Source organism: Oncorhynchus mykiss, chromosome 26 (assembly GCF_057628025.1).
Source record: "Oncorhynchus mykiss isolate SJ-2025 chromosome 26, ASM5762802v1, whole genome shotgun sequence".
Classification (NCBI taxonomy): domain Eukaryota; kingdom Metazoa; phylum Chordata; class Actinopteri; order Salmoniformes; family Salmonidae; genus Oncorhynchus; species Oncorhynchus mykiss.
In genome coordinates, this window is record NC_143047.1 from 35,187,952 (window position 1) to 35,214,569 (window position 26,618).

At 46.6% G+C, this 26,618-nt stretch overlaps 1 protein-coding gene across 7 annotated transcripts in view; it reads right to left on the bottom strand.

Moving 5' to 3' along the window:
• The window catches only part of LOC110526709 (cell migration inducing hyaluronidase 1), a 145,631-nt gene that overhangs the window by 2,978 nt on the left and 116,035 nt on the right, over window positions 1-26,618 (bottom strand). For all 7 annotated transcript variants that reach the window (XM_090222853.1, XM_090222851.1, XM_090222857.1 and 4 more), the window contains 16 exons: window positions 25,934-26,143; window positions 23,441-23,646; window positions 14,239-14,308; window positions 13,501-13,629; window positions 11,283-11,368; window positions 10,080-10,211; window positions 9,520-9,555; window positions 7,711-7,866; window positions 6,313-6,493; window positions 5,466-5,681; window positions 4,922-5,133; window positions 2,627-2,812; window positions 2,140-2,344; window positions 1,635-1,721; window positions 1,385-1,542; window positions 1,130-1,230 (listed from right to left, as the gene is read on the bottom strand). In XM_090222853.1, coding sequence (XP_090078979.1) covers window positions 1,130-1,230; window positions 1,385-1,542; window positions 1,635-1,721; window positions 2,140-2,344; window positions 2,627-2,812; window positions 4,922-5,133; window positions 5,466-5,681; window positions 6,313-6,493; window positions 7,711-7,866; window positions 9,520-9,555; window positions 10,080-10,211; window positions 11,283-11,368; window positions 13,501-13,629; window positions 14,239-14,308; window positions 23,441-23,646; window positions 25,934-26,143 — 2,371 coding nt within the window. The remainder of the gene's footprint in view (window positions 1-1,129; window positions 1,231-1,384; window positions 1,543-1,634; window positions 1,722-2,139; window positions 2,345-2,626; window positions 2,813-4,921; window positions 5,134-5,465; window positions 5,682-6,312; window positions 6,494-7,710; window positions 7,867-9,519; window positions 9,556-10,079; window positions 10,212-11,282; window positions 11,369-13,500; window positions 13,630-14,238; window positions 14,309-23,440; window positions 23,647-25,933; window positions 26,144-26,618) is intronic.

Here is a 26,618-nt window from a genome sequence, read left to right on the forward strand (position 1 = left end):
CATTTTTCTCAAAACTGAGTTATTAACACAGCCCTCTCCTAAACACCCTGATTCACATTGTTAAGTTAAAAAGCAAGTTCAAAATTGCTCACAAAACTCAAACCAATGAGGGTTCGGGAACTATAAAACGAATCATCTCAGAATCCTTTTTTTCAGATAGAGACTTTTAATTCCAATAAATAAATCATTGTTGAGCCAGGCCAGACCTGTTACTCCTCAACATGAGGGTTTGGTCAGCTCTAAGGAGCTACAGTAGTTAGTTACTCCTCAACATGAGGGTTTGGTCACCTCTAAGGAGCTACAGTAGTTAGTTAGTTACCTCTCAACATGAGGGTTTGGTCACCTCTAAGGAGCTACAGTAGTTAGTTAGTTACCTCTCAACATGAGGGTTTGGTCACCTCTAAGGAGCTACAGTAGTTAGTTAGTTACCTCTCAACATGAGGGTTTGGTCACCTCTAAGGAGCTACAGTAGTTAGTTAGTTAGTTACCTCTCAACATGAGAGTTTGGTCACCTCTAAGGAGCTACAGTAGTTAGTTAGTTAGTTACCTCTCAACATGAGAGTTTGGTCACCTCTAAGGAGCTACAGTAGTTAGTTAGTTAGTTACTCCTCAACATGAGGGTTTGGTCACCTCTAAGGAGCTACAGTAGTTAGTTAGTTAGTTACCTCTCAACTTGAGGGTTTGGTCACCTCTAAGGAGCTACAGTAGTTAGTTAGTTAGTTACCTCTCAACTTGAGGGTTTGGTCACCTCTAAGGAGCTACAGTAGTTAGTTAGTTACATCTCAACATGAGGGTTTGGTCACCTCTAAGGAGCTACAGTAGTTAGTTGGTTAGTTAGTTAGTTACCTCTCAACATGAGGGTTTGGTCACCTCTAAGGAGCTACAGTAGTTAGTTAGTTACCTCTGAACATGAGGGTTTGGTCAGCACTAAGGAGCTACAGTAGTTAGTTAGTTAGTTACCTCTCAACATGAGGGTTTGGTCACCTCTAAGGAGCTACAGTAGTTAGTTAGTTACCTCTCAACATGAGGGTTTGGTCACCTCTAAGGAGCTACAGTAGTTAGTTAGTTAGTTACCTCTCAACATGAGGGTTTGGTCACCTCTAAGGAGCTACAGTAGTTAGTTAGTTACCTCTTAACTTGAGGGTCTTGTCAGCCCCGAGGAGTTCCAGTATTCTGGTCCAGGGGCCTCGGGTTACCAGGCGACCCTTAGACGTTATTATGACGATAGAGCTAGAGAGAGAAAGAGAGAGTGAGGGAGAAAGAGACAGAAGTGAAAGAGAGATGAGGGATGGAGAAGAGGAGGCAGGGAGAAGAGAGAGTTAACTTTGTTCAACTCAGTGTCTTCCCATTCTAACATGAAAAGTTAGTATGTGTGTGTTCTTACTGGTCTGTCAGGTTGTTAACATAGCTCTCTATCTGGGCAGGTACACCCTGCAGTATGGAGTTTCTGAAGCCTTTGCTCTCCACCAGTGTCCCGTCATGGCCGTCCATCACCGTCAGCTGCACCCCATCATCTGGCTGGTACAACTTCCTGCCATTAACCTGCCCGGCAACCACAACATCCAATCAACCAATCATGACATTATTGAATAACTTTTTACACACAGAGAAAGCAAACACACACACAAACACACCTCTGTGTAGGCAAAGTCCTCCTTGATGTGGAAGAAGCGTGTGTTGTAGGACTCCAGCTTGACCTCCAGGAAGTGGTCTGTGGTGCGCTGTAGAGGAGAGAGAGAGAGAGAGAGAGAGAGAGCGAGAGAGAGAGAGAGAGAGAGAGAGAGGAGAGGAAAGAGAGAGAGCGAGAGTGAGAGAGAGATCTGAAGTGACCGATACTGGTATAGAAATGTCAATCCTGTCCACAACACTGCTGCAGAGATTTATTGATGAGATGCCAAGACTCTTTCTTCTCTTTCTTTGAATGACTGTATCTGTAACACTATATAGAGAGGTTGTAAAGGGTTTCAAACACAGTGAATATACTATGAATAATAGGAACTAGTGTTATTAGAATACTATGTACTAGTACTATGAATACTATGAATCAGTAATAAACAGTTTAAATAAGTGTTTGATTAAATATTTTAGAAAACGATGCACAGTGCCACTTGTGACCAACAGACTGAGCGCTGTCCTCACCAGCTTGGCGCTGGGCAGTTTCCTTGGCATGGGCACATCTACGATGGGCATCTCTGCGTGCAGGGGGTAGGCCTGTGTCATGCAGTCACTGGGGCCGCTGCCCTTAGGGATAACGGCTGTGATTTTAACCCTCTCACAACCCTTCACTGAACAGAAGGCAAAGTCCTCCTTCTCATTGTGGGCCTTCACTCGGAGGAACAGCAGGCTGAGAGGGAGACAGGGGAGGAGACTAAGAGTTAATAAGGATTCACTGGGAGAAACAGCAGGCTGAGAGGGAGACAGAGGAGACTAAGAGTTAATAAGGATTCACTGGGAGAAACAGCAGGCTGGTAGGGAGACAGGGGAGACTACCTACTGTACTCATCTACTACACATTCTCCTCTCTCCCCCTGATCTCTCCCTCCTCACCCTCTCTCTCCCGTCTCTCCCTCCCTCTTTACCCTCTCTCTTCTCTCCCCCCTCCCTCCCTGCCTCCCACCCTCCTCACCCGGTATCTTCCTCCCAGTAGTAATAGCCTCGGGACAGGTGAGACTGGTTGATCTTGTCTCTCTGTGTGGTCCTCATGAACACACCGGTCTTCCTTGTCTGCTTGGTCAGCCGGTTGTGGATGTCCGAGATGATCGTGAAGGTGGTGCCTGGCGGGTAGCATAAGCCTACGTTGATCCAGTCGTTCCTGGAACACACACACAGACAGACACACAGACAGACAGACACACAGACAGACACACAGACAGACACACAGACAGACACACAGACAGACACACAGACAGACACACAGACAGACACACACAGACAGACACACAGACAGACACACAGACACACACACAGACAGACACACAGACAGACAGACACACAGACAGACAGACACACAGACAGACACACAGACAGACACACAGACAGACATACACACAGACAGACACACAGACAGACACACAGACAGACACACAGACAGACACACACAGACAGACACACAGACAGACACACACAGACAGACACACAGACAGACACACAGACAGACACACAGTTAATCAACGATATCAAAAAGGACATGTTACAGGAGGCAGCCCAGCACTGAGATGGGCTAAACAACTACTCCCACTCACCGGTCATATTAATTAGTAAACACACCGTTCTTTATTGGACAAGTTCAGGTTAGTCTCTCTCTGTTTGTCAGCTTTCTTCCGTTTGGTGATAGTGAAACTAGAAACTAGTGAATACGACTCTGCAGTTCTGTGTAGCTCAGTTGGTAGAGCATGGCATTTTCAGCAACTGGGTTCGATTCCCAAGGGGGACCAGTACGAAAAAAGTATTGGATAAGAGCGTCTGCTAAATGACGCTCAAGGCACCACAGATGATAGTCCGTACGGCCCAGTACATCACTGAGGACAAGCTTCTTGCCATCCAGGACATCTATACCAGGCGATGTCAGAGGAAGGCCCTCAAAGACTCCAGCCACCCCAGTCATAGACTGCTCTCTCTGCTACCGCACGGCAAGCGGTACCAGAGCATCAAGTCTAGGTCCAAAAGGATTCTTATCAGCTTCTACCCCCAAGCCATAAGACTCCTGAACAGCTAATCAAATGCTTAACCAGACTATTTGCACTATACTTTTACTACATATTACCTCAATTACCTCGACTAACCTGTGCCCCCCCCCCCCCCGCACATTGACTCTGTACCAGTACCCCCCTGTACATAGCCACACTACTGTTATGTTATAGTTGCTCTTAATTAAATGATTTGTTATCTTTCTATTTTCTTATTTTTTACTAAAGTTTATTTTAGTAAATATTTCTTAACACTTGTTTTTCTTATAAGTACATTGTTGGTTAAGGGCTTGTAAGCATTTCACTGTAAGGTTACAGTAAGGTAACAACACCTGTTGTATTTGGTGCATGTGACAAATCAAATTTGATTTGATTTCAAATGTGAAATGTCATGCAGAGTTTATGGTTGAACTTGAAGTTCCATTCCACAAACAATAGATGGCGCCAGAGCAGCATGTAACCAATGGGAATGCCCATATCCCACAATACAGTATATGTTCCTCCCTCCGAGTCCTTTCGGGGTAATCTCAGGCCAGGGAGTAGCTAGCACGCTTGAAATGACTACAATGCCTCTGCTATTCAAATGACTGCCAATGATATTAAGAATATTTGCTGGGCAGGGGTGATGTCATATGCTAAGACAAACAGCCACCATAAACTACTGTATCACACTGTCCCTTGGGTTATAGGGTTCGTGGAAGGCAAGGGTGTGACTTGATGATATGGGTTTTATTAATATGACCACATGGTCAGGAGATGGGGCTTTGGGTTACTGGGGTTATTGTTGACTCATAAGATGTGGTGCCATGATGTGGACAGTTTTTTGGATCAGATGCTGAAACAATGCTGGGAGAAGGAAGTGAATAGTGTGTGTGGTGAAGGGTGCATGTGTGTGTGTGTGTCTGTGTGTGTCTCTCTGCTTCCACTACCAACCTGTGTAGTCTCTCTCTCTGTCTGTCTGTGTGTGTGTGTGTGTGTGTGTCTGCAGGTGTGTGTCTATATCTCTCTGAGTCCACTACCAACCTGCGTAGTCTCTCTCTCTGTTTCTGTTTCTGTGTGTGTGTGTGTGTGTGTGTGTGTGTGTGTGTGTGTGTGTGTGTGTGTGTGTGTGTGTGTGTGTGTGTGTCTCTGAGTCCACTACCAACCTGTGTAGTCTCTCTCTCTGTTTCTGTGTGTGTGTGTGTGTGTGTGTGTGTGTGTGTGTGTGTGTGTGTGTCTCTGAGTCCACTACCAACCTGTTGAAGTTGATGAGCCACACAGTGATCTCTGCAGGAGCAGCCTGGTCCCAGTGTACAGTGTAGCCCTTACCCAGGGTGACCACGGGCTGGAACTGCTGGTAGTGCTTCTTCTTGCCCAGAGCGCCCTCTAGTGTCAGGGGTCTGTCAGGGTACTCATCCTTTACCATCTGCATGTTCAGACTGGCAGGGTTACGTGTCTGTATGTAGATCTGAGGGACCACACACACACACACACATTAATTCACAAACGCATACAGACACAAGTACACACACAAACACACAAGTGTGTGTGACTAGGAACATGTTCACTAATCTGGAAGACATTAGAAAGTGAGTGAAATGAGGGGGAAACGAGGTCACACTGCACAAAAACCTAGTGTGTTAGCTTTGAGAGGAAACTTAACCCACACTATATTTTAAAGAATGTGTGAGTACATACTGTGTACCCATGTGTGTATGTGTTTGTATAAGATACGGTGTGTGTGTGTGTGTGTGTGTACATGCATGCTTCCTTCAGCCTGCATGGTGTATGCATACCAACCTGTGCATAATGCCCACTACAGATGGCAGCCCTCCAGTCAGGCACGTCAATACAGTCAGGGTGTCTCAGTAACCAGTTGTCCTCTTTGACCAGGAAGGCTCCAGGGTACTCACTGACCGAGCCGTCCACGTCGTGGAATATCGTGGTCTTGTCACCGTCCATTTGCATCTTGTTAAACCATGGGCCGGGCTCACCGAAAAACACCCGGGACGTTATCTGATAAGAAGAGCAGGGGGTAGATGGGGAGGAAGGGGTGAGGGGGTGGAGAGAAGAGAGGGGGAGAGGGGAAGGAGAGGCGATGGGGAAGAAGGGGTGAGGGGGTGGAGAGAAGAGAGGGGGAGAGGGGAAAGAGAGGAGATGGGAAGGAAGGGGGAGAAGGGGTGAGGGGGTGGAGAGAAGAGAGGGGGAGAGGGGAAGGAGAGGAGATGGAGAGGGGAAGGAGAGGAGATGGGGAGGAAGGGGTGAGGGGGTGGAGAGAAGAGAGGGGGAGAGGGGAAGGAGAGGAGATGGGGAGGAAGGGGGAGAAGGGTGAGGGGGTGGAGAGAAGAGGGGGAGAGCGGAAGGAGTGTCATGGAGGTGAGAAAGAGCAGCATGTCTCCCCTGTAAGACCGTGCTTATGGCACTGCATTACCCATAATCCATCTTGACAGCTCATGCCCAAAATCTGCAGCTACGCTTTAGGGCAAACACACACACACACACACACAATACACCCCAACTCCCATCATGTGTACAGGTAAATGCTAATCAGCGTGATACACCCCCCCCCCCTCACACACTCACACACTCACTCACTCACTCACTCACTCCCTCACTCACTCCCTCACTCACTCACTCCCTCACTCACAGGCACGTCGTCGAAGGTGATGTCGGTGACGTTGTTGTTAGGGCAGCTCTGCCAGGAGTTGTTGAGTCTGAAGCCGAAGGCGCTGGTGTGTCGACCGTCCAGGGCAATGTATTTTCTGAAGGTGCAGTTCTGCACGTTGATGGGCCCGTCGTAGATCTGCATGCCGCGGATAGGGAAGTCACTGCAGCACAGACATACAGAGAGTCAGAAAGACCAGAGGGAGGGAGACGAGTTAGAGAGAATGAGAGAGAACTTGACGGACAGACAGACCCTGGTCAAAAGTAGGGCACCAGGTAGGGATGCTATTTGGGACGTAGACAAGATCATGGGTGCTTTGCGATGTTCCCAAGTGTGCCGGAGGGGACATCGTCATCTCTTTCAGCACACAGACAAGGCTCTGTGCTATCTATCGGATATTGGATAACGACTGCATCTTGGGACCATTTTGTAACACTATGCAAAAGTTCACATGTGGTTGCAAATGATAATTTTTTTCTCCATACAGCATATCATGTAGAACTGAGACAGATGATGGATGACGGGTTTCTTTCACCCAGACAATAAAAGAATGTCAGATATGCACAAGTTGAGACATCATACTTTTAATCATACTTTCTGTCTGGCCATGCACGCAACACGCTGAAAAGGGAACAGTTGAAGGGGTTCATTTCAGGGTAAAATGTGAATGAGGAGAGGCGATACGAGGAAAGGAGAGGAGGAGAAGGAGAAGGAGAAGGAGAAGGAGAAGGAGAAGGAGAAGGAGAAGGAGAAGGAGAAGGAGAAGGAGAAGGAGAAGGAGAAGGGGGAGAAGGAGAAGGGGGAGAAGGAGAAGGAGAAGGAGAAGGAGGAGGAGAAGGAGAAGGAGAAGGAGAAGGAGAAGGAGAAGGAGAAGGAGAAGGAGAAGGAGAAGGAGAAGGGGGAGAAGGAGAAGGGGGAGAAGGAGAAGGAGAAGGAGAAGGAGAAGGAGAAGGAGAAGGAGAAGGAGAAGGAGAAGGAGAAGGAGAAGGAGAAGGGGGAGGAGGAGAAGGAGAAGGAGAAGGAGAAGGAGAAGGAGAAGGAGAAGGAGAAGGAGAGGAGGAGAAGGAGAAGGAGAAGGAGAAGGAGGAGGAGAAGGGGGAGAAGGAGGAGAAGGAGAAGGAGAAGGAGAAGGAGAAGGAGAAGGAGAAGGAGAAGGACAAGGAGGAGGAGGAGAAGGACAAGGAGGAGGAGGAGGAGAAGGACAAGAAGAGGGGAGGAGGGGAAGGGAGATAAGAGAACAAGAAATTAACAGACAGAAGAGGAGAGAATAGGGAGTGTGTGTGTGTGTGTGTGTGTGTGTGTGTGTGTGTGTGTGTGTGTGTGTGTGTGTGTGTGTGTGTGTGCGTGTGCGTGTGCGTGTGTGTGTGAGCCAACACTCACACTCCTCGAGGCAGGGTCCTCCCATTGAGGTCGGGTCCCCCGGGACCCCAGATACGGTTGTCAGGAATGGGCATGCCCCTGTTCTCACTCTCCCCAACAAACAGACTGTTCTTCACCTCCTGACGAGAACCATCGTCATCAGGGAATGTACCACCACTACACAGATAGGGAAAGACAGAGAGAAAGTGAGAGAGAGAAAGAGTTTGTGTGTGTGTGTTCATTTCATCGAAAAATCCTTTTCATTTTTGTTGACTAAAATGTAACGAGACGAGAATTCCACGTGAGACTAGTGGACATTTCATTTGACATCAAGCTCCTGTTCATCTGTGTTTTCTAATCAGAAGCATGCAGAATATTCTTCAGTTGTGTGGACGGATTGAGCTGATCTGCCCGGCTCTCTCACACAGCTCCCAGTGGTCACATCAGTTGCTCGTCAATCTGATGCGAAGCCAGGACACTGGCCTTGTAACCAAACTCAACTAGAAACAATAATGCTTACTCTCTCTTACTTTCATGTAGGCTATTTTTACTCTGATCACATCAGTCTATATTGTTAGTCATGAATCTGTGTTGCCGCTCTGGTACCGTTCTTGGGGTGGCTGTTTTCCTATGGGGAAAACAGATGCTATTTCATGAATGTTAGGAGTACAGTTACAGTTCTGACGTCTTTGGAGAGGTCAAATTCTCCCCTTTTTAAATAAAAGGTTTTTATTTACCCCCCTTGACGGTTATGATGTGGAGAAAATCAGAGCCGTAAATGATTGAACATCTAGCCAAGGCTTTATATCCTATATGATTAATTATGTCAGGCATTGGTTACAATCTGTCACAATATAAATGTTGCCAGCTAAGGTATACGAGGGGATCGTAGGTCTAGTTGGACAAGGCTATCTGAATGAGTACATGATGGAAGTTAGAAGTAGCTTAAATATTCATTATTTAATAGATAATTTTTTCTATTATGTGACTAAAATGGCTGTGACTAAAACTGTCCAGAGTTTTAGTCGACTGATAATAACTAAAACTGTCCAGAGTTTTAGTCGACTGATAATAACTAAAACTAACGAAGGATGAACTGACTAAAATGTGACTAAAAGGTATTTTAAGATTAAACATAAAACCAAATCTAAAATAGATGCCAAAGTTAACACTTTTGTGTGTGTTTTTGGTTTTACTAAATTAAAACAAGGAAAATGCCCCACAAGGAAAATGTCTGTTTTAGGCTTAGGGGTTAGGTTTAGGGTTAAAATTAGGGGTAGGGTTAGAATTAGGGTTAAGTTTAGGGTTAAGGTTAGGTTAAGGGTTAGGGGTTAGCGAAATAGGATTTTGAATGGGAATCAATTGTTTGGTCTCCACAAGGACAGTAAAACAAATGTGTGTGTGCGTGTGTGTGTGTGTGTGTGTGTGTGTGTGTGTGTGTGTGTGTGTGTGTGTGTGTGTGTAAGTATGTGAGTGACTGTCAGAGAGTTTGTGTGGCCAAGAGAGAGTGTAAAAGAGTGTGAGTCTGTGCCACTGTGTCTCTCTCTGAGAGTGTGACCTGGTTTCTGAAACCAGCTACAAACCATGCCCAGGCCCATATACCTAGAGATGCCACTTTCACACTCCCAAAGTCTTTCTTTCCCACTGCATCATAAGCAGACGACCATATAAGGTGTTTTCCAATTACTGCAACGGGGTCTTCTGCAGTCACCCGTAAATACAAACATGAACCACACATGCACGCCGCACGAAGGTACGCACACACACACACACACACACACACACACACACACACACACACACACAATGTTATTAACATTAATGTCTTACCTAGCCAGTGTTAGGCCAATTCCATTATCAGCAAATCTGAGGGAGAGAGAGAAACAGTTGTTGGAGCCAATCACATAGTAGACGGAATATTAGAATGAGAATATTACACAGACATTATCTGTTTCCGCATGTCAACAGTGTGTGTGTGTATGTGTGTGTGTGTGGCTATTCACACACTGTTTGTCTAAAACTCCAAGGATAAGGGTTGACATTGGAAATGTTGGCAAGGATGCAAAGCAGCAACAGACTGAAGGTGAGAAAAACAATAGAGGATTCAGTGTAAATGCTAGGGGATGTTTCTGACAGTTACTGCTGTGTTGAGTGCTAGACCTGGCAGTAGAAGCCTAGAGGTAAGCATGATAATTGGGGTGGCAGCACCATAGGACTGAGAGGGAGGTTAGAGAAATACAAGCTAGTCAAAATGTAGCCATTTTTCAGAGGCGTGATTGTGTATATTTGTTAAGGTAGGTTACAGCTAAATATGTATTTGTTACAATCCACCTATCACTCAATCCCTCCCTCCCACCTCTACCGCTCGCTCCTTCCCTCCGTCTACTCACTGGCAGTCATCCAGCCAGACATCTCCTCCCCTCAGCCAGGCTCCGTGGTCCTGGTTCTTGTAGGCCACAAAATGGTGGATGAGAGCTGGGACACGGGGCTTGAAGGGATCCGCATCCTGGTGGGGTCCATATCTAGAGAGAGAGAGAAGAGAGAGAGAGAGAGAGAGAGAGAGAGAGAGAGAGTGAGAGAGAGAGAGGGGGAGAGAGAGAGAGAGAGAGAGAGAGAGAGAGAGAGGGAGAGAGAGAGAGGGAGAGAGCGAGAGCGAGAGCGAGAGCAGAGAGCAGAGAGCAGAGAGAAGAGAGAAGAGAGAAGAGAGAGATTGAGAGAGAGAGAGAAAGAGAGTGAGAAAGAGAGAGAAAGAGAGTGAGAAAGAGAGTGAGAGCGAGAGAGATTGAGAGCGAGAGAGAGAGAGAGAGAGAAGAGAGAGAGCGAAAAATCAGCTCCACTGGTCTGCCCTGCCCATAACTACCCATTGTTCCTTTAAACAGCTTAGAATCCCAGGCAGTCGCCGCTCTAATTCAGAACTAAATCAAATAACTAAACTATAACAAAAAAATGAAGCGTAATAAAGTCATATAATGTGATTAGTAATGTGGGGTAAACAGAACACACAGTGTATCAACAAATAAACTAGTTTTGAAGTATTTCAAACCTCCCGGTCATTCATGCAGACATCTCTGCTATGCATTATTCACTGTTCAGATGTTAACCAACGTGCTGTATGAAGCCTGGGGGACTGGGTCTGCAGACTGGGGTCAAATACTCTGCTTGAGGTGCACTTGGACTTTTAGGACGATTCAATTGATTGCATTGTTATAGGCAAACAATGTATTTGAAAGTCTTTGACATATGTATCTGAAAGAGGTCTGCTAACTAGCTCCCGAGTGACGCAGTGGTCTAAGGCACTGCATCTCAGTGCTAGAGGCGTCACTACAGACCCTGGTTTGATTCAAGGCTGTATCACAACCAGCCGTGATTAGGAGTCCCACAGGGCAGCGCACAATTGGCCCAGCGTGGTGTGGGTTAGGGTTTGGCCAGGGTAGGCTGTCATTGTAAATAAGAATTTGTTCTTAACTGATTTGCCTAGTTAAATTAAGGTTAAATAAAAAAAATCTAAACTACTCCCCCTCACCCAGTCTCTCTGCATCCACTACCAACCTGTGTGTGTGTGTGTGTGTGTGTGTGTGTGGTGAGACACTGACCTTGCTCCCACTAGAGAAAGGAAGGGTCTCTTGTCCTTGTCGTTGGCCTGTGTCGTCTTTACACCGTTGTCTAGGATCATCCCAGCCTGCACAAGTGCATACATTACATTACATTAACACTTCCTGTCAAGGAGCCAGCTATCAGCCAACAGATATGAACAACAGATAGCTTTGAAGGTGATTCCCACAATGCACCCTATTCCCTACATAGTACAGCCCTGGCCCTGGTCAAAAGTAGTGCACTACTGTATGTGGGGAATAGGGTGCCATTGGGACCGATCGTCTGAGTTGCCTCTAGCAACAACACAATAGCCTCCAAGGTCTCTCTCTGTCTGTCTCTTCCTCTCTCCTTCTCCCTCCCTCTCCCTCCCTCTCCCTCTCCCTCTCCCTCTCCCTCTCCCTCCGTCCCTCCAGTTCCTCCTGAACCAAGGGCCTAATAGACACACACTGACACACATATTTAGCTTAATATGAAAAAAAGAGGGATCCAGTGCTCGACTGAGGGACTTGAAAATTCCCAAATCATTCCTTACCCCAGGATAATTCAACTGGTGACTATCCAGGATAATTCAACTGGTGACTATCCAGGATAATTCAACTGGTGACTATCCAGGATAATTCAACTGGTGACTATCCAGGATAATTCAACTGGTGACTATCCAGGATAATGAAGGAAAACTAGATTTATTGAGGGACAAACAAAACTAGTTTTGGCATGAATCAACTTCATCAGAAACGTAAGCCTATTGTTTGTTAGTCCCACCAATAAATCAATCAGATTTATGCAGCAACGGTGTTTCTTTTGTTTTATATGTGTGTGTGTGTGTGTGTGTGTGTGTGTGTGTGTGTGTGTGTGTGTGTGTGTGTGTGTGTGTGTGTGTGTGTGTGTGTGTGTGTGTGTGTGTGTGTGTGTGTGTGTGTTTGCCGAGGCGTGTGCGTCTTCGTGTTGCGTGCATATGTCTTTGTGTGTGTGTGTGTGTGTGTGTGTGTGTGTGTGTGCGTGTGTGTGTGTGTGTGTGTGTTTGCCGAGGCGTGTGCGTCTTCGTGTTGCGTGCATATGTCTATGTGTGTGTGTGTGTGTGTGTGTGTGTGTGTGTGTGTGTGTGTGTGTGTGTGTGTGTGTGTGTGTGTTTGCCGAGGCGTGTGCGTCTTCGTGTTGCGTGCATATGTCTTTGTGTGGGTGTGTGCGCATAAACGCTTGTATGTGTATGTCGGCTTCTTTATGTGTGCACAAGATGGTGTGTGTACGTCTGTGTCTTTGTGTACAAGCTGGTATATCTACTTCTATCACAAGGAGGCTGTGGTAACAGCTTGACATTAGTTATTTTTCTATTAACACACCCTGCTAGAAACAGACAGAGAGAGAGAAAATATTAAGCAGAGAGAGAGAGACAGAGACAGAGAGAGAGAGAGAGAGAGAGAGAGAGAGAGAGAGAGAGAGAGAGAGAGAGAGACAGAGAGAGAGAGAGAGAGAGAGAGAGAGAGACAGACAGAGAAAGAGAGAGAGAGAGACAGAGAGAGAGAGCGAGAGAGAGAGAGAGAGAGAGAGAGAGAGAGAGAGAGAGAGGGGGGGGAGTGAGAGCGAGAACGAGAGCGAGAACGAGAGCGAGAGAAAGCGTGGAGAGAGAAAGTGAGAGAGTACGAGTGAGAAAGGGTAGAGAGAGGGAGAGTGAGCGAGAGCAAGAGAAAGAGAGAAGGGTGGAGAGAAAGAGAGAGAGCGAGAAAGGGTGGAGAGAAAGATAGAGAAAGAAAGGGTGGAGAGAGCGAGAGAGAGAAAAGGGATGGAGAGAGAGAGAGAGAAAAAGGATGGAGAGAGAGAGAAAGAGAAAGGGTGGAGAGAGAGAAAGAGAAAAAGGATGGAGAGAGAGAGAGGAAGAAAGAGAAAGGGTGGAAAGAGAGAAAGAGATAAAAAGAGAGGGTGGAGAGAAAGAGAGAGAGAAAGAGAGAGAAGGGTGTGAACATGACAGAGAGAGAGGCGCTGCTAGCACAAACCACAAGGGCCTTAACCAGACCACAAAGAGATTTATTATCAACTGAAGATGCTCGTTAACATGTAATGATAGCTGCTCCAACCCGTGAATTAACCTTTACACACTGGGTTAACACACACATACACAGGGAAGAGCAGTTATCTGATTGGTTAATATGACTTCCTTTATTCTATTGTATGTTTGCTGTTATTATCTAACAAGACTCACACACACACATAAAGTCCTACCCTGTAGTTGGAGTGGGCCCTATTGTTGGTGAACTGGCCCATAGGTGTGTGTTCGGAGCGGCCAGGAGAGTACATGCCCTCAGAGGCTCCCGTAGGCACATGGTGGAAGAGGAACCAGAAACCTGTCTCCTTGAAGGACACACACACAGTATGTTAACAAACACATGCAAGCATTAACACACACACACACACACACCATACTATACATAACAAATGAATATACAGTAATTCATCAGACTGGACATTGGGGTAATGAGGCCTACATACATACTGTACACCTGAAGACAAGGACAGATAGAAAGAGTGAATGGGAGACAGAGAATGAGAGAGAAAGAGAACAAGGAGAGAGAGAGGGAGAGAGTGAGGAGAGAGTGAGAGAGGACAGAGGAGATATACTTTTGTATATTATCTACCTCACTTGCTTTGGCAATGTTAACACGTTTCCCATGCCAATAAAGCCCCTTGAATTGAATTGAGTGAGAGGACAGGGGAGAAAGGGAGAGAGAGAGAGGGAGAGGGAGGGAGTGAGGGAGGGATGGAGGGAGGAGAGAGAGAGGACAGGAGAGAGAGAGAGAGAGAGAGAGAGAGAGAGAGAGAGAGAGAGAGAGAGAGAGAGAGAGGGAGGGAGGGAGTGAGGGGGGATGGAGGGAGGAGAGAGAGAGGACAGGGGAGAGAGAGAGCGAGAGAGAGAGAGAGAGAGAGAGGAAGCAAGCGAGGGAGATTGGGAGAGAGACTTACCTCTGAGCCTGCTGCTGCACAGTTGATGAGGTTGTTATTGGGGTTGGCAATCCAAAAGGTGGACGTAGCACTGGAAGAGACAAGGAAAGACAAGAGAGAGGAAAAGAGAGAGAGAATGTGAGAGAGAGGAGGGAGAGAGAGAAAGAGAATGTGAGAGAGAGGAGGGTGAGAGTGAGAAAGTGAGAGAGAGGAGGGTGAGAGAGTGAGAACGTGAGAGAGATGAGGGAGAGAGAGAGAGTGAACGTGAGAGAGAGGAGGGTGAGAGAGAGAGAACATGAGAGTGAGAGAGAGAACATGAGAGAAAGGAGGGAGAGAGAGCGAGAGAGAGAGAGAGAATGTGAGAGAGGAGGGTGAGAGAGAGAGAATGTGAGAGAGAGGAGGGAGAGAAAACAAGAGTTGTTGATTATCCCTGTGTCCTACTCCTCACTTCAGGCAGCACCTCAACAGCCTTGGTTTCTCAAATGACTGCCTCGCCTGGTTCACCAACTACTTCTCAGACAGAGTTCAGTGTGTCAAATCGGAAGGCCTGGTGTCCGGACCTCTGGCAGTCTCTATGGGGGTGCCACAGGGTTCAATTCTCGGGACGACTCTTTTATCTGTATACATCAATGATGTCGCTCTTGCTGCTGGTGATTCTCTGATCCACCTCTACACAGACAACACCATTCCGTATACTTCTGGCCCTTCTTTGGACACTGTGTTAACTAACCTCCAAACGAGCTTCAATTCCATACAACTAAATGCATGCTCTTCAACCAATTGCTGCCTGCACCTGCCCGCCCGGCCAGCATCACCACTCTAGACGGTTCTGACTTAGAATATGTGGACAAAGGGAGAAGGGGTTGCGCAGTGGTCTAGGGCACTGCATCGCATCGCTAGCTGTGAGACTCTCCGGGTTCGCTCCCAGGCTCTGTCGCAGCCGGCCGCGACCGGGAGGTCCGTGGGGCGACGCACAATTGGCCTAGCGTCGTCCGGGTTAGGGAGGGTTTGTCCGGTAGGGATATCCTTGTCTCATCGTGCACTAGCAACTCCTGTGGCGGGCCGGGTGCAGTGCACACTAACCAGGTCGCCAGGGGCACGGTGTTTCCTCCGACACATTGGTGCGGCTGGCTTCCGGGTTGGATGCGCGCTGTGTTAAGAAGCAGTGCGGCTTGGTTGGGTTGTGTCTCCCGGATCCGGGATGGGTAGATCCAACAGGTTTTTAAGCATCTCCAATCCAAAATTACATCTAGAATCGGCTTCCTACTTCGCAACAAAGCCTCCATCACTCATGCTGCCAAACATACCTCGTAAAACTGACCATCCTACCGATCCTTGACTTCGGCGATGTCATTAACAAAATAGCCTCCAACACTCTACTCAGCGAATTGGATGCAGTCAATCACAGTGCCATCCGATTTGTCACCAAAGCCCCATATACTACCCACCATTGCGACCTGTATGCTCTCGTTAGCTGGCCCTCGCTTCATAAACGTCGCCAAACCCACTGGCTCTAGGTCATCTATAAGTCTTTGCTAGGTAAAGCTTTGCCTTATCTCAGCTCACTTTTCACGATAGCAGCACCCACCCATAGCAAGCGCTCCAGCAGGTATATTTCACTGGTCACCCCCAAAGTCAATTCTTCCTTTGGCCTCCTTTCCTTCCAGTTCTCTGCTGCCAATTACTGGAACGAACTGCAAAAATCACTGAAGGTGGAGACTCATATCTCCCTCACTAACTTTAAGCATCAGCTGTCAGAGAAGCTCACAGATCACTGCACCTGTACATAGCCCATCTGTAAATAGCCCATCCAACTACCTCATCCCCATATTGTTATTTTTTTTTTTGCACCCCAGTATCTCTATTTGCACATTCATCTTCTGCACATCTATCACGCCAGTGTTCAATTGCTAAATTGTAATTATTTCACCACTATGGCCTATTTATTGCCTTATACCTCCCTAATCTTACCTAATTTGCACACACTGTATATAGACTTTTCTATTGTATTATTGACTGTGTGTTTATTTACTCCATGTGCAACTCTGTGTTGTTGTCGCACTGCTTTGCTTTATCTTGACCAGGTCGCAGTTGTCAATGAGAACTTGTTCTCAACTGGCCTACCTGCTTAAATAAAGGTGATATATATATATATATATATATATATATATATATATATATATATATATATATATATATATATATATATATATAAAAATTAAGTGTTCTGTCTCACACACACACACACACACACACACAATTAACAAGGGGTCGTCGCTGCCTTTCAAAAACATGAAAGCAAATCAGGTCATCAGTAATCAAGGTCTCTACTAGCCCTAATCACAGTCTACTCTATAATCAACACAGAAAACGAGGGACAGGAGAGAGAGAGCAAGAAAGAGAGAATGAGAGAGAGAGAGTGAGAGAGCGATAAAGAGAGAAGGAGAGAGAGAGAGAGAACAAGAGAGAGAGAACGACAGAGACAGAGAGGTGTAATTGTCTTTGTTGAGCTTGGGGTATTTCAAAATAAACAGACAGAGAACGAGATTGAGCGAAAGACTCCATAGAAAGAAAATGAAAGACAATGAATACTGTAACTGATTAATAAAAAGCTTTCAGTTTAGCTTTTAGGATTGGGATATGCTGTCTGATTTTGTTCAGTGAAAATGTACATTACTGAAGAACCCTGCATATGTGAAGGTCTAAGCCGTCAAACAGGGGAACATGTTAGCCGTCTGTCAGCGGACAGGGGAACATGTTAGCCGTCTGTCAACGGACAGGGGAACATGTTAGCCGTCTGTCAGCGGACAGGGGAACATGTTAGCCGTCTGTCAGCGGACAGGGGAACATGTTAGCCGTCTGTCAGCGGACAGGGGAACATGTTAGCCGTCTGTCAGCGGACAGGGGAACATGTTAGCCGTCTGTCAGCGGACAGGGGAACATGTTAGCCGTCTGTCAGCGGACAGGGGAACATGTTAGCCGTCTGTCAGCGGACAGGGGAACATGTTAGCCGTCTGTCAGCGGACAGGGGAACATGTTAGCCGTCTGTCAGCGGACAGGGGAACATGTTAGCCGTCTGTCAGCGGACAGGGGAACATGTTAGCCGTCTGTCAGCAGACAGGGGAACATGTTAGCCGTCTGTCAGCGGACAGGGGAACATGTTAGCCGTCTGTCAGCGGACAGGGGAACATGTTAGCCGTCTGTCAGCAGACAGGGGAACATGTTAGCCGTCTGTCAGCGGACAAGGGAACATGTTAGCCGTCTGTCAGCGGACAAGGGAACATGTTAGCCGTCTGTCAGCGGACAGGGGAACATGTTAGCCGTCTGTCAGCGGACAAGGGAACATGTTAGCCGTCTGTCAGCGGACAGGGGAACATGTTAGCCGTCTGTCAGCGGACAGGGGAACATGTTAGCCGTCTGTCAGCGGACAGGGGAACATGTTAGCCGTCTGTCAGCGGACAGGGGAACATGTTAGCCGTCTGTCAACAGACAAGGGAACATGTTAGCTGTCTGTCAGCGGACAGGGGAATATTATTTTTATTTAACCATGTAGGCCAGTTGAGAACAAGTTCTCATTTACAACTGTGACCTGGCCAAGATAAAGCAAAGCACTGACAAAAACAACTACACAGAGTTACACATAAACAAACGTACAGTCAATAACACAATAGAAAAAATATATGTACAGTGTTTGCAAATGTAGAAGAGTAGGGAGGTAAGGCAATAAATAGGCCATGGAGGCGAAATAATTACAATTTGGCATTAACACTGGAGTGATAAATGTGCAGATGTTTATGTTTATGTGCAAGTAGGAGGCTTTGTTGCGAATTAGAAAGCTGATTCTAGATTTCATTTTGGATTGGAGATGCTTAATGTGAGTCTGAAAGGTGAGTTTACATTCTAACCAGACACCTAGGTATTTGTAGTTGTCCACATATTCTAAGTCAGAACCGTCCAGAGTAGTGATGCTAGTCGGGCTGGCGGGTGCGGGCAGGGATCGGTTGAAGAGCATGCATTTAGTTCTTCTAGCATTTAAGAGCAGTTGGAGGCCACGGAAGGAGTGTTGTATGGTGTTGAAGCTCGTTTGGAGGTTTGTTAACACAGTGTCCAAGGAAGGGCAAGATGTATACAGAATGGTGTCGTCTGCATAGAGGTGGATCAAAGACACTGCCGCAGTAGTTTATGTGTCGGGGGGCTAGGGTCAGTTTGTTATATCTGGAGTACTTCTCCTGTCTTATCCAGTGTCCTGTGTGAATTTAAGTATGCTCTCTCTAATTCTCTCTTTCTCTCTTTCTTTCTCTCTCTCGGAGGACCTGAGCCCTAGGACCATGCCTTAGGACTACCTGGCATGATGACTCCTTGCTGTCCCCAGTCCACCTGGCCGTGCTGCTGCTCCAGTTTCAACTGTTCTGCCTGCGGCTATGGAATCCTGACCTGTTCACTGGACGTGCGACCTGTCCCAGACCTGCTGTTTTCAACTCTCTAGAGACAGCAGGAGCGGTAGAGATACTCTTAATGATCGGCTATGAAAAGCCAACTGACATTTACTCCTGAGGTGCTAACTTGCTGCACCCTCAAACAACTACTGTGATTATTTTTATTTGACCCTGCTGGTCATTTATGAACATTTGAGCATCTTGGCCATGTTCTGTTATAATCTCCACACGGCACAGCCAGAAGAGGACTGGCCACCCCTCATAGCCTGGTTCCTCTCTAGGTTTCTTCCTAGGTTTTGGCCTTTCTAGGGAGTTTTTCCTAGCCACTGTGCTTTGCTTGCTGTTTGGGGTTTTAGGCTGGGTTTCTGTACAGCTGTATCAGCTGATGTACGAAGGGCTATATAAACAAATTTGATTTGATCAAAGAATCACCAAGCAAGAGCGACATCATTGATGTATACAGTGAAAAGAGTCGGCCCGAGAATTGAACCCTGTGGCACCCCCATAGAGACTGCCAGAGGTTCGGACAACAGGCATATGCACAGCAGAGTACACAATACACTCATTCAGACGGTAGTGTGTGTGTGTGTGTGTGTGTGTGTGTGTGTGTGTGTGTGTGTGTGTGTGTGTGTGTGTGTGTGTGTGTGTGTGGTATAAGCAGCTCTGGGTAATGAGTGAGAATTGTCCCAGCAGTGTTAGCAATAACTACCAACAAGTCTCTCTCTCACCTCCATCTCTCTCTCTCTCACCTCCATCTCTTTCTTTCTCTCGCATCTCTCCTTTCTGTCTCTCACCCTCTCTCTCTCTCTCTAGCATCTCTCTCCTTCCTCCCTCTCTCTCTCTTTTTACAGGCATTAAGTGCAGGTGTTATGTGCCTTTTAAAATAAAATGTTCATCTGAGTGCTTGTGTGTGTGTGTGTGTGTGTGTGTGTATTACTGTAGGAAGTGCAGTGAATGCATAGACTACTCTGTAACTGTTATTTAGTAGATATTCTCTACAGTCATTTGTTGCTTTATTCCTCTCAGCATTTTAAGTTAATACTCCCTCTGTGCTATGAGAAGGGAAAGGAGAGGAGAGGAGAAGAGAAGAGAAGAGAAGAGAAGAGAAGAGAAGAGAAGAGAAGAGAAGAGAAGAGAAGAGAAGAGAAGAGAAGAGAAGAGAGGAGAGGAGAGGAGAGGAGAGGAGAGGAGAGGAGAGGAGAGGAGGAGAGGAGAGGAGAGGAGAGGAGAGGAGAGGAGAGGAGAGGAGAGGAGAGGAGAGGAGAGGAGAGGAGAGGAGAGGAGAGGAGAGGAGAGGAGAGGAGAGGAGAGGAGAGGAGAGGAGAGGAGAGGAGGAGTCTGGCAATAGAGAGGGGAGAGGAGAGAAGGGAAGGGAAGAGAGAGTGAAGACAGTAGTCGGGAAATAGAGAAGGTGGAGAGAGGGAGATAGTACTGTGTCTGTGTGAGAAGATGTGTGTTAAAAGAGAATAGATAGAAAGAGAGGGAGGGGGAGGAGATATGGGGGAAGCAACAAATCTGCAAAACTTTACTGAGGAAAAGTAATTCTGTTACCTCATACTTTTTGGTAGGTGACATTCAATGATGTATATAAACCCTGGGTAGCTGACGCTGTGTCTTGGCCAATAAGAGCCATTATTAAACTCCTCCTTTCCAGGCTTTGATTAATGGAAGTGAATCAGGGAAAACTAGATCCCCACATTAAAATACCCAACTTGTCAACAATGTCACAATGTGAAACATATGTATGCAGCAAGCGCCGATTAAAGGGATGAGGGACGACATTTCATATGGAAGTATTGACATTATTAGAGTAGAACATGTACTTTTTGGTCTATTTTGAGAGACAAACTGCTCAGATTTTGGTACTGTGTAACCATAGCAACGCATGTAAATATATTACAAAACGCAATTCATTTTTACCGGCTTTACTTTACATCAGATTGATCTTAAATCGGTCAGCAATACTGAAAACATATTATTATGGATGAACTTCTCTAGTTGTACATTATTGTTGCTTTGTAGTGTAGAGAGGTGATCAACATGTTTTCATTTCAACAACTACAGCTTTTGGATGACACATACGTTTTATTTTTCATTGTCCTTGAAGCATAACATTGAAATAGTGTAAATTCCCATGAATTCCTATGGAGGCTGTTCCTTAGGAGTATGGTAATGACGAACAGAGGAGAGGAGAGGAGAGGAGAGGAGAGGAGAGGAGAGGAGAGGAGAGGAGAGGAGAGGAGAGGAGAGGAGAGGAGAGGAGAGGAGAGGAGAGGAGAGGAGAGGAGAGGAGAGGAGAGGAGAGGAGAGGAGAGGAGAGGAGAGGAGAGGAGAGGAGAGGAGAGGAGAGGAGAGGGTGGAATGGAAAGGTGGGGAGAGGAGAGGCAAGGCACACATACTCGAACGTGACCTTCTCTCATGGCTTTGCAGTATTAATGTCTCCACCGGTCTGCTTATCAGTGAGGTGTCTAGATCTTAAATTTTTTTCAATGAAATGTAATGTAAGGCAAATTCCTGGACTGTGTCCCATATGGCACCCTATTCACTACATAGTCCACTACTTTTGACCAAGCTCCTATATAGTGCACTACTTTTGACCCTGCAGGACTCTTAGGACCATGGTCAAAACTACTGCACTGTCATGGCATGCCCTTGGGGGGAGGATCATAGGTGCCCCCCCCCCCCCCCCCTCTCTCTACAGTTTTATGATGGTCATAAATACCTGCAGGAAAACTCTCTCTCCCTACTCTCAGAAACTTGAGTTAAATCCCTTTGTTACCACAGAGAGGGACGTTGCAGTACGATAACACTAAAAGGCTGAATAATTCAACAGTATTTCTATATCCCAGACATTTGGAATGGTCCGTGGGTATTTAAAGAACAATCCTGTAGAATTTGTTCATCATTTGTGACATAACTAAAGACAGTATAACAACATAAGTGTATCTCTGAATGTGTATATTTCCCAGTTGTCAGGGTCACATCCAAATGTGGGGGAACGTATATGATTAAATATGAAACTATCTGTGGGAAGATGTAATAGGATCATTTTTTTTCATATGAAGTCACACCCACGTGAGCAGACAGACAATACATCGGCGTCATGGAACGCCCCCCTTTTCCAGAGTGTATAAAACCCACTTCCGACAAAATGCACATTAGGCCAACGAGACCAACAATGTGAGCTGAGAGGGAGGTAATGGCTAGACCTCTGAAACCTCAACAGAGAAGAAGAACATCTCTACAAAACTAAAGACTACACAGGAACATTCATTCTGCAGCTCTTTAGGTACTTTAGTCTGGTAAATGCAACCGAGAACCAATGGGTGGTACTCTGAAAGATCCATTCTGGAGAACATTTCCTATGTACGCCTGACGTATCCATATTTAACAGACACTTCGAGAACAAAGGGAACAAGCTACAACTACGAAAGACTTTGATCTCTGGTGGACAAACCAGAGACTTTCTGTCGACTGACTCTCCAGCAGACGGACTGGCGATTTCAACAGAGAGACAACAAAGGTATACACTCGTAAATATGTCAAATGCAACCTCTTTTCTAATGAGCGGCTGTTCATGTGCAAAGTACTAGCATTTCCATGAGCCTAGTTACCAGCTGTGTGTACGATAGTAGAGTCCTTTGTCTTTTCTCCCGCTCTTTCTCACATGCCCCTCCCTTTTAATTTGGTGTAACAAGCCGTCATATCGGTTTAGTCCACTAGGGACTTTTCATTCTATCATGTTAGCAACCAATGTATAACCTATCCTGTGTGTTTATGTACTTCTGTGTGATTATTTAGTTACTTAGTAAATAAGTAATAAAGCCAATTGGTATATCGCTGATTCATAATTTATGCTAGCGTTCGTGCAGATATCCAAGAGTTTGCGACATTCGGAATATGACTGATGAGGTAATAGATGAATAAGTGACTGTAATCGATAAGATATGAAAATATATGAAGAGAGTTAAATTCGGGAAAGAGTAACTCTTTAAACAACACACACGACAGCACTGTGTAGGGAATAGGATGCCATTTGGGATGCAGCCCTAGTAACCGACAACTAGATAAAACTCTAGTTGTCGATTTTAACACTCAAATGAATGTAGGATCCTTTTAGCCAAACCTCTAGCCTTAGAATCACAACCTAATTGGTTTTGCAAAGGGAATAGAGAACATCAGTCGGTAATAAGCAGTGTGTGTGTGTGTGTGTGTGTGTGTGTGTGTGTATGTGTGTGTGAGTGTATGTGCATGTGTGTGTGTGCGTGTGTGTGTGTGCGTGTGTGTGTGTGTGTGTGTGTGTGTGTGTGTGTGTGTGTGTGTGTGTGTGTATGTGTGTATGTGTGTGTGAGTGTATGTGCGTGTGTGTGTGTGCGTGTGTGTGTGTGATTTAAGGTAAGATAGGGTAAAGCTCAGTCTTATTGCAGTGATGTATCTTCTGGCTGAGCGTGTCTCTTATGCATTAATCATACTCTGTCTCTCTAACACCAGAGATAGCAGGTTACCACGGGGACAGACATATCAGTTCAGAGGACTCTATTTATACGCAGCAGACATGATAAAGAGATAAGTGTGTGTGTACATGTATCTCTCTACCTGTTGCTGACTGTATATATCCCTCTTACATATGCGTGTATCTATCTATATATGTAGATGTGAAGTCAGCCCTAGACGCTGATCTTGGGTCAGTTTTGCATCTTCCCCACTAATATTTAAGGTTTGGATTGCGTGAAGGGAAACTGATCCTAGATCTGAACCTAGGGGACACTTCTATTGATCTCCTCTACCTGCAGTCTTGTCGTGGGTTGGCCACATATCCGGGGAAGGCTCCCTGTGTGATATCGCGACACATCTTGCTGTCCCTGTCGGAGGGCAGCAGGGTACCAGCTCTGATCATCAGCCCCAGGCAGTGGTCAAAAGTGTTCCTCTCCTCAGGACCGTCCTCAGTGAAGAAACAATGTCCCAGAGCATCATAGCCCACCACGTCCTTTACCTGGTAAGACAGAGAGAGGGGGGAGGGAGAGAGAGGGGAGCGAGAGAGGGGGGGGGGAGGGTGGGAGAGAGAGAGGTGGGAGGGACAGAGAGGAGGGCGAGAGAAAGTGAGGGGGAGAGAGAGAGGGGGCAGGGAGAGGGGGGAGAGAGAGAGAGGGAGGGACAGAGAGGGGGTGGGAGAGAGAGAGAGGGGGGAGGGAGGGAGAGAGAGAGGGGGAGAGAGAGAGAGAGGAGGAGAGAGAGAGAGAGGGAGGGAGAGGAAGGGAGAGAGAGAGGGGGAGGGAGAGAGAGAGTGAGTGAGGGAGAGAGAGAGTGAGTGGGGGAGAGAGAGGGGGCGAGAGAGAGTGAGTGAGAGAGAGAGAGAGAGAGAGAGAGAGAGAGAGAGCGAGAGAGAGAGAGAGAGAGAGAGAGAGAGAGAGAGAGAAACACCAGGGTTGGGGTCAATTCCATTTAAATTCCAGTCAATTCAAGGAGTACGCAGAATTTCCAATTCCAATACCTTCAATGCTTTTCAATGAGGAACATTTGGAATTGGAATTTGGTTTAGTCCTACTTTCTGAATTGACAGGAATAACCCCAACCCTGACAAACCATGCACACATTTATTTTGAATGGCACAGATGCATGTCTGAAGGAAGTGGTTTTCCTTCTATGTCTCTTCTCTGTCATCTGCACTGGGCTAAAAACCCAATCTCAGCAGATGGTGTGAAACACATCATTCCACTGAGCTACACCATTTAAAGAAAGATATTACTCTGCCTGCCACACTAGCTAGCTAGCTTATCTCACCTCTTCTTTGTGATTGGTTCCTGGAAGTCTCCTCATTTGAGAACAGTTCACCAAACTAAAGACTGTATTAGCCTGCTGAGCTAAATCATGTGGTGCTAACCCCCGTCTTCATGTCTATGGAGATATTCTGACATCTGATGAAGGAAAGGAGACCAGGGCCTGAGGAGACCTGGGCCTGAGGAGACCTGGGCCTGAGGAGACCAGGGCCTGAGTCTCAAATGGGACCCTATTCTCTATCTAGTGCATTATTTTAAACCAGGGCCCATAGGGACCAGGGCCCCTATTCCACTATGTAGGGAATAGAATAGGGTACTAATTGGGCCGAAGCCGAAGCAGAGAGATAACATCTCAGAGAATTCAGTATCTCACCATCTATCTTCCATTTCCTTCTAACGCCTGAAGAGTGACAGGACACAGTTGTGTTCTATCCAGTTTGTACCCAATTTTCAGGAGCCTTGGTTTAGATACGCCATGTTGGGTAGCAACAGCACATCTCCTCGTTATGGCAACGGATAGATTCTCTGATTGCCGTGGCAACACAACAGGACACCTTTAACAACCCTCCAACACATACGCACGTGCACGAGGTTGGGCGAAGATGAGCTTGCATGAGCCCACACACACACACACACACACACACACACACACACACACAATCCCACCTTAGTCTCCGACAGACTGTTCTCATAGAATTCTAGCTAGAAGCAATTATCTTCTTTTGTGCGTAATTCTATTTATTTGCTCTGTCTGTGACCCTGTAACGTCCACAGATCATCATGTCCCTGGGTTCACAACAGTAATTAGCAACATGCATAATCATGAATATGGTTATTATCATCATTAGAATTCCGTAGGTGGCTTGGATTTTTAGCAAAGACAGTGAAATGACACCACAGGTAAGTTTCCTGAAACCCTTGTAGCTCAACCTGGATAAAGTTACAAAATTCCAGCAACTTTCCCAAAATTACCAGGTTTTCTAGAAGTCCTGGTTCAAAGATTCCCGGAATCAGGATTTCTGAAAAACCTGGGAATTTGGGGAAAGTTAGCAGAATTTTTCAACCCAAGATGTGGAGGGTTATAACGTCTCTCAACAACTCAGCTACAGCCCTTAGAGAGTAACGCTAATAAAATGGATGTGTTTGACTGTACTTTTTCTGTGCCTCCGTGAACGGAAGAAACCTGTCAAGTGAGGTTGGAAAATCTTTCTGTGAATGTGCTAACCCTACTGATTCAGTTCAATGACTTTACACCTGGGATCCGAAAAACAGCTGTCACCCTGCCACTTGTTTGGTATGCAGCTTATATTTGGGGTTCTGCTGGGGTAAGACAGTTGATCTAACAGAAGACCTCTTTAACCACACACACACACACACACACACGGTGGAGAGGCTGGGCGAAGGCGGGTGTCGTCATGACAACTGAATGGCCGACCAGCAGCACTTTTATACACTCAAATGTATGGAACCAAATGTCCAAGTGTGTGCATGCATATAACTCACCAGTAGGCCGTTAGAGCCGTGCACAGTGACACAGCGGGAGAAGGTGTGGTGGATGGACAGATCGCTGACGGAGGTGGGGGGATCGTAGCCTCCCTTCTGGTCCACGTCTCCGTTCATATGGAAGTGGACAGGGTAGTGACCCATAGACTGTTGACCCATGTGCTGCAGCTCTACACCGGACACATGCACAGACTTAAAGCCACGCTCCACCTGGGAGGGAGATATGTGGGGAGAGGGAGAGAGTGAGACAGTTAGAAAGTGAGACCGCCAGAGAGTGAGACTGCTAGAGAGTGAGATCGTTAGAGTGAGACCACTAGAGAGTGAGACCGCCAGAGAGTGAGACCGCCAGAGAGTGAGACCACTAGAGAGTGAGACCACTAGAGAGTGAGACCACCAGAGAGTGAGACCGCCAGAGAGTGAGACCGCTAGAGAGTGAGACCGTTAGAGTGAGACCGTTAGAGTGAGACCACTAGAGAGTGAGATCGCCAGAGAGTGTGCCAGCCAGAGAGTGAGACCGCTAGAGAGTGAGACCGCTAGAGTGAGACCGTTAGAGTGAGACCACTAGAGAGTGAGATCGCCAGAGAGTGTGCCAGCCAGAGAGTGAGACCGCTAGAGAGTGAGACCGCTAGAGTGAGACCGTTAGAGTGAGACCACTAGAGAGTGAGACCACTAGAGAGTGAGATCG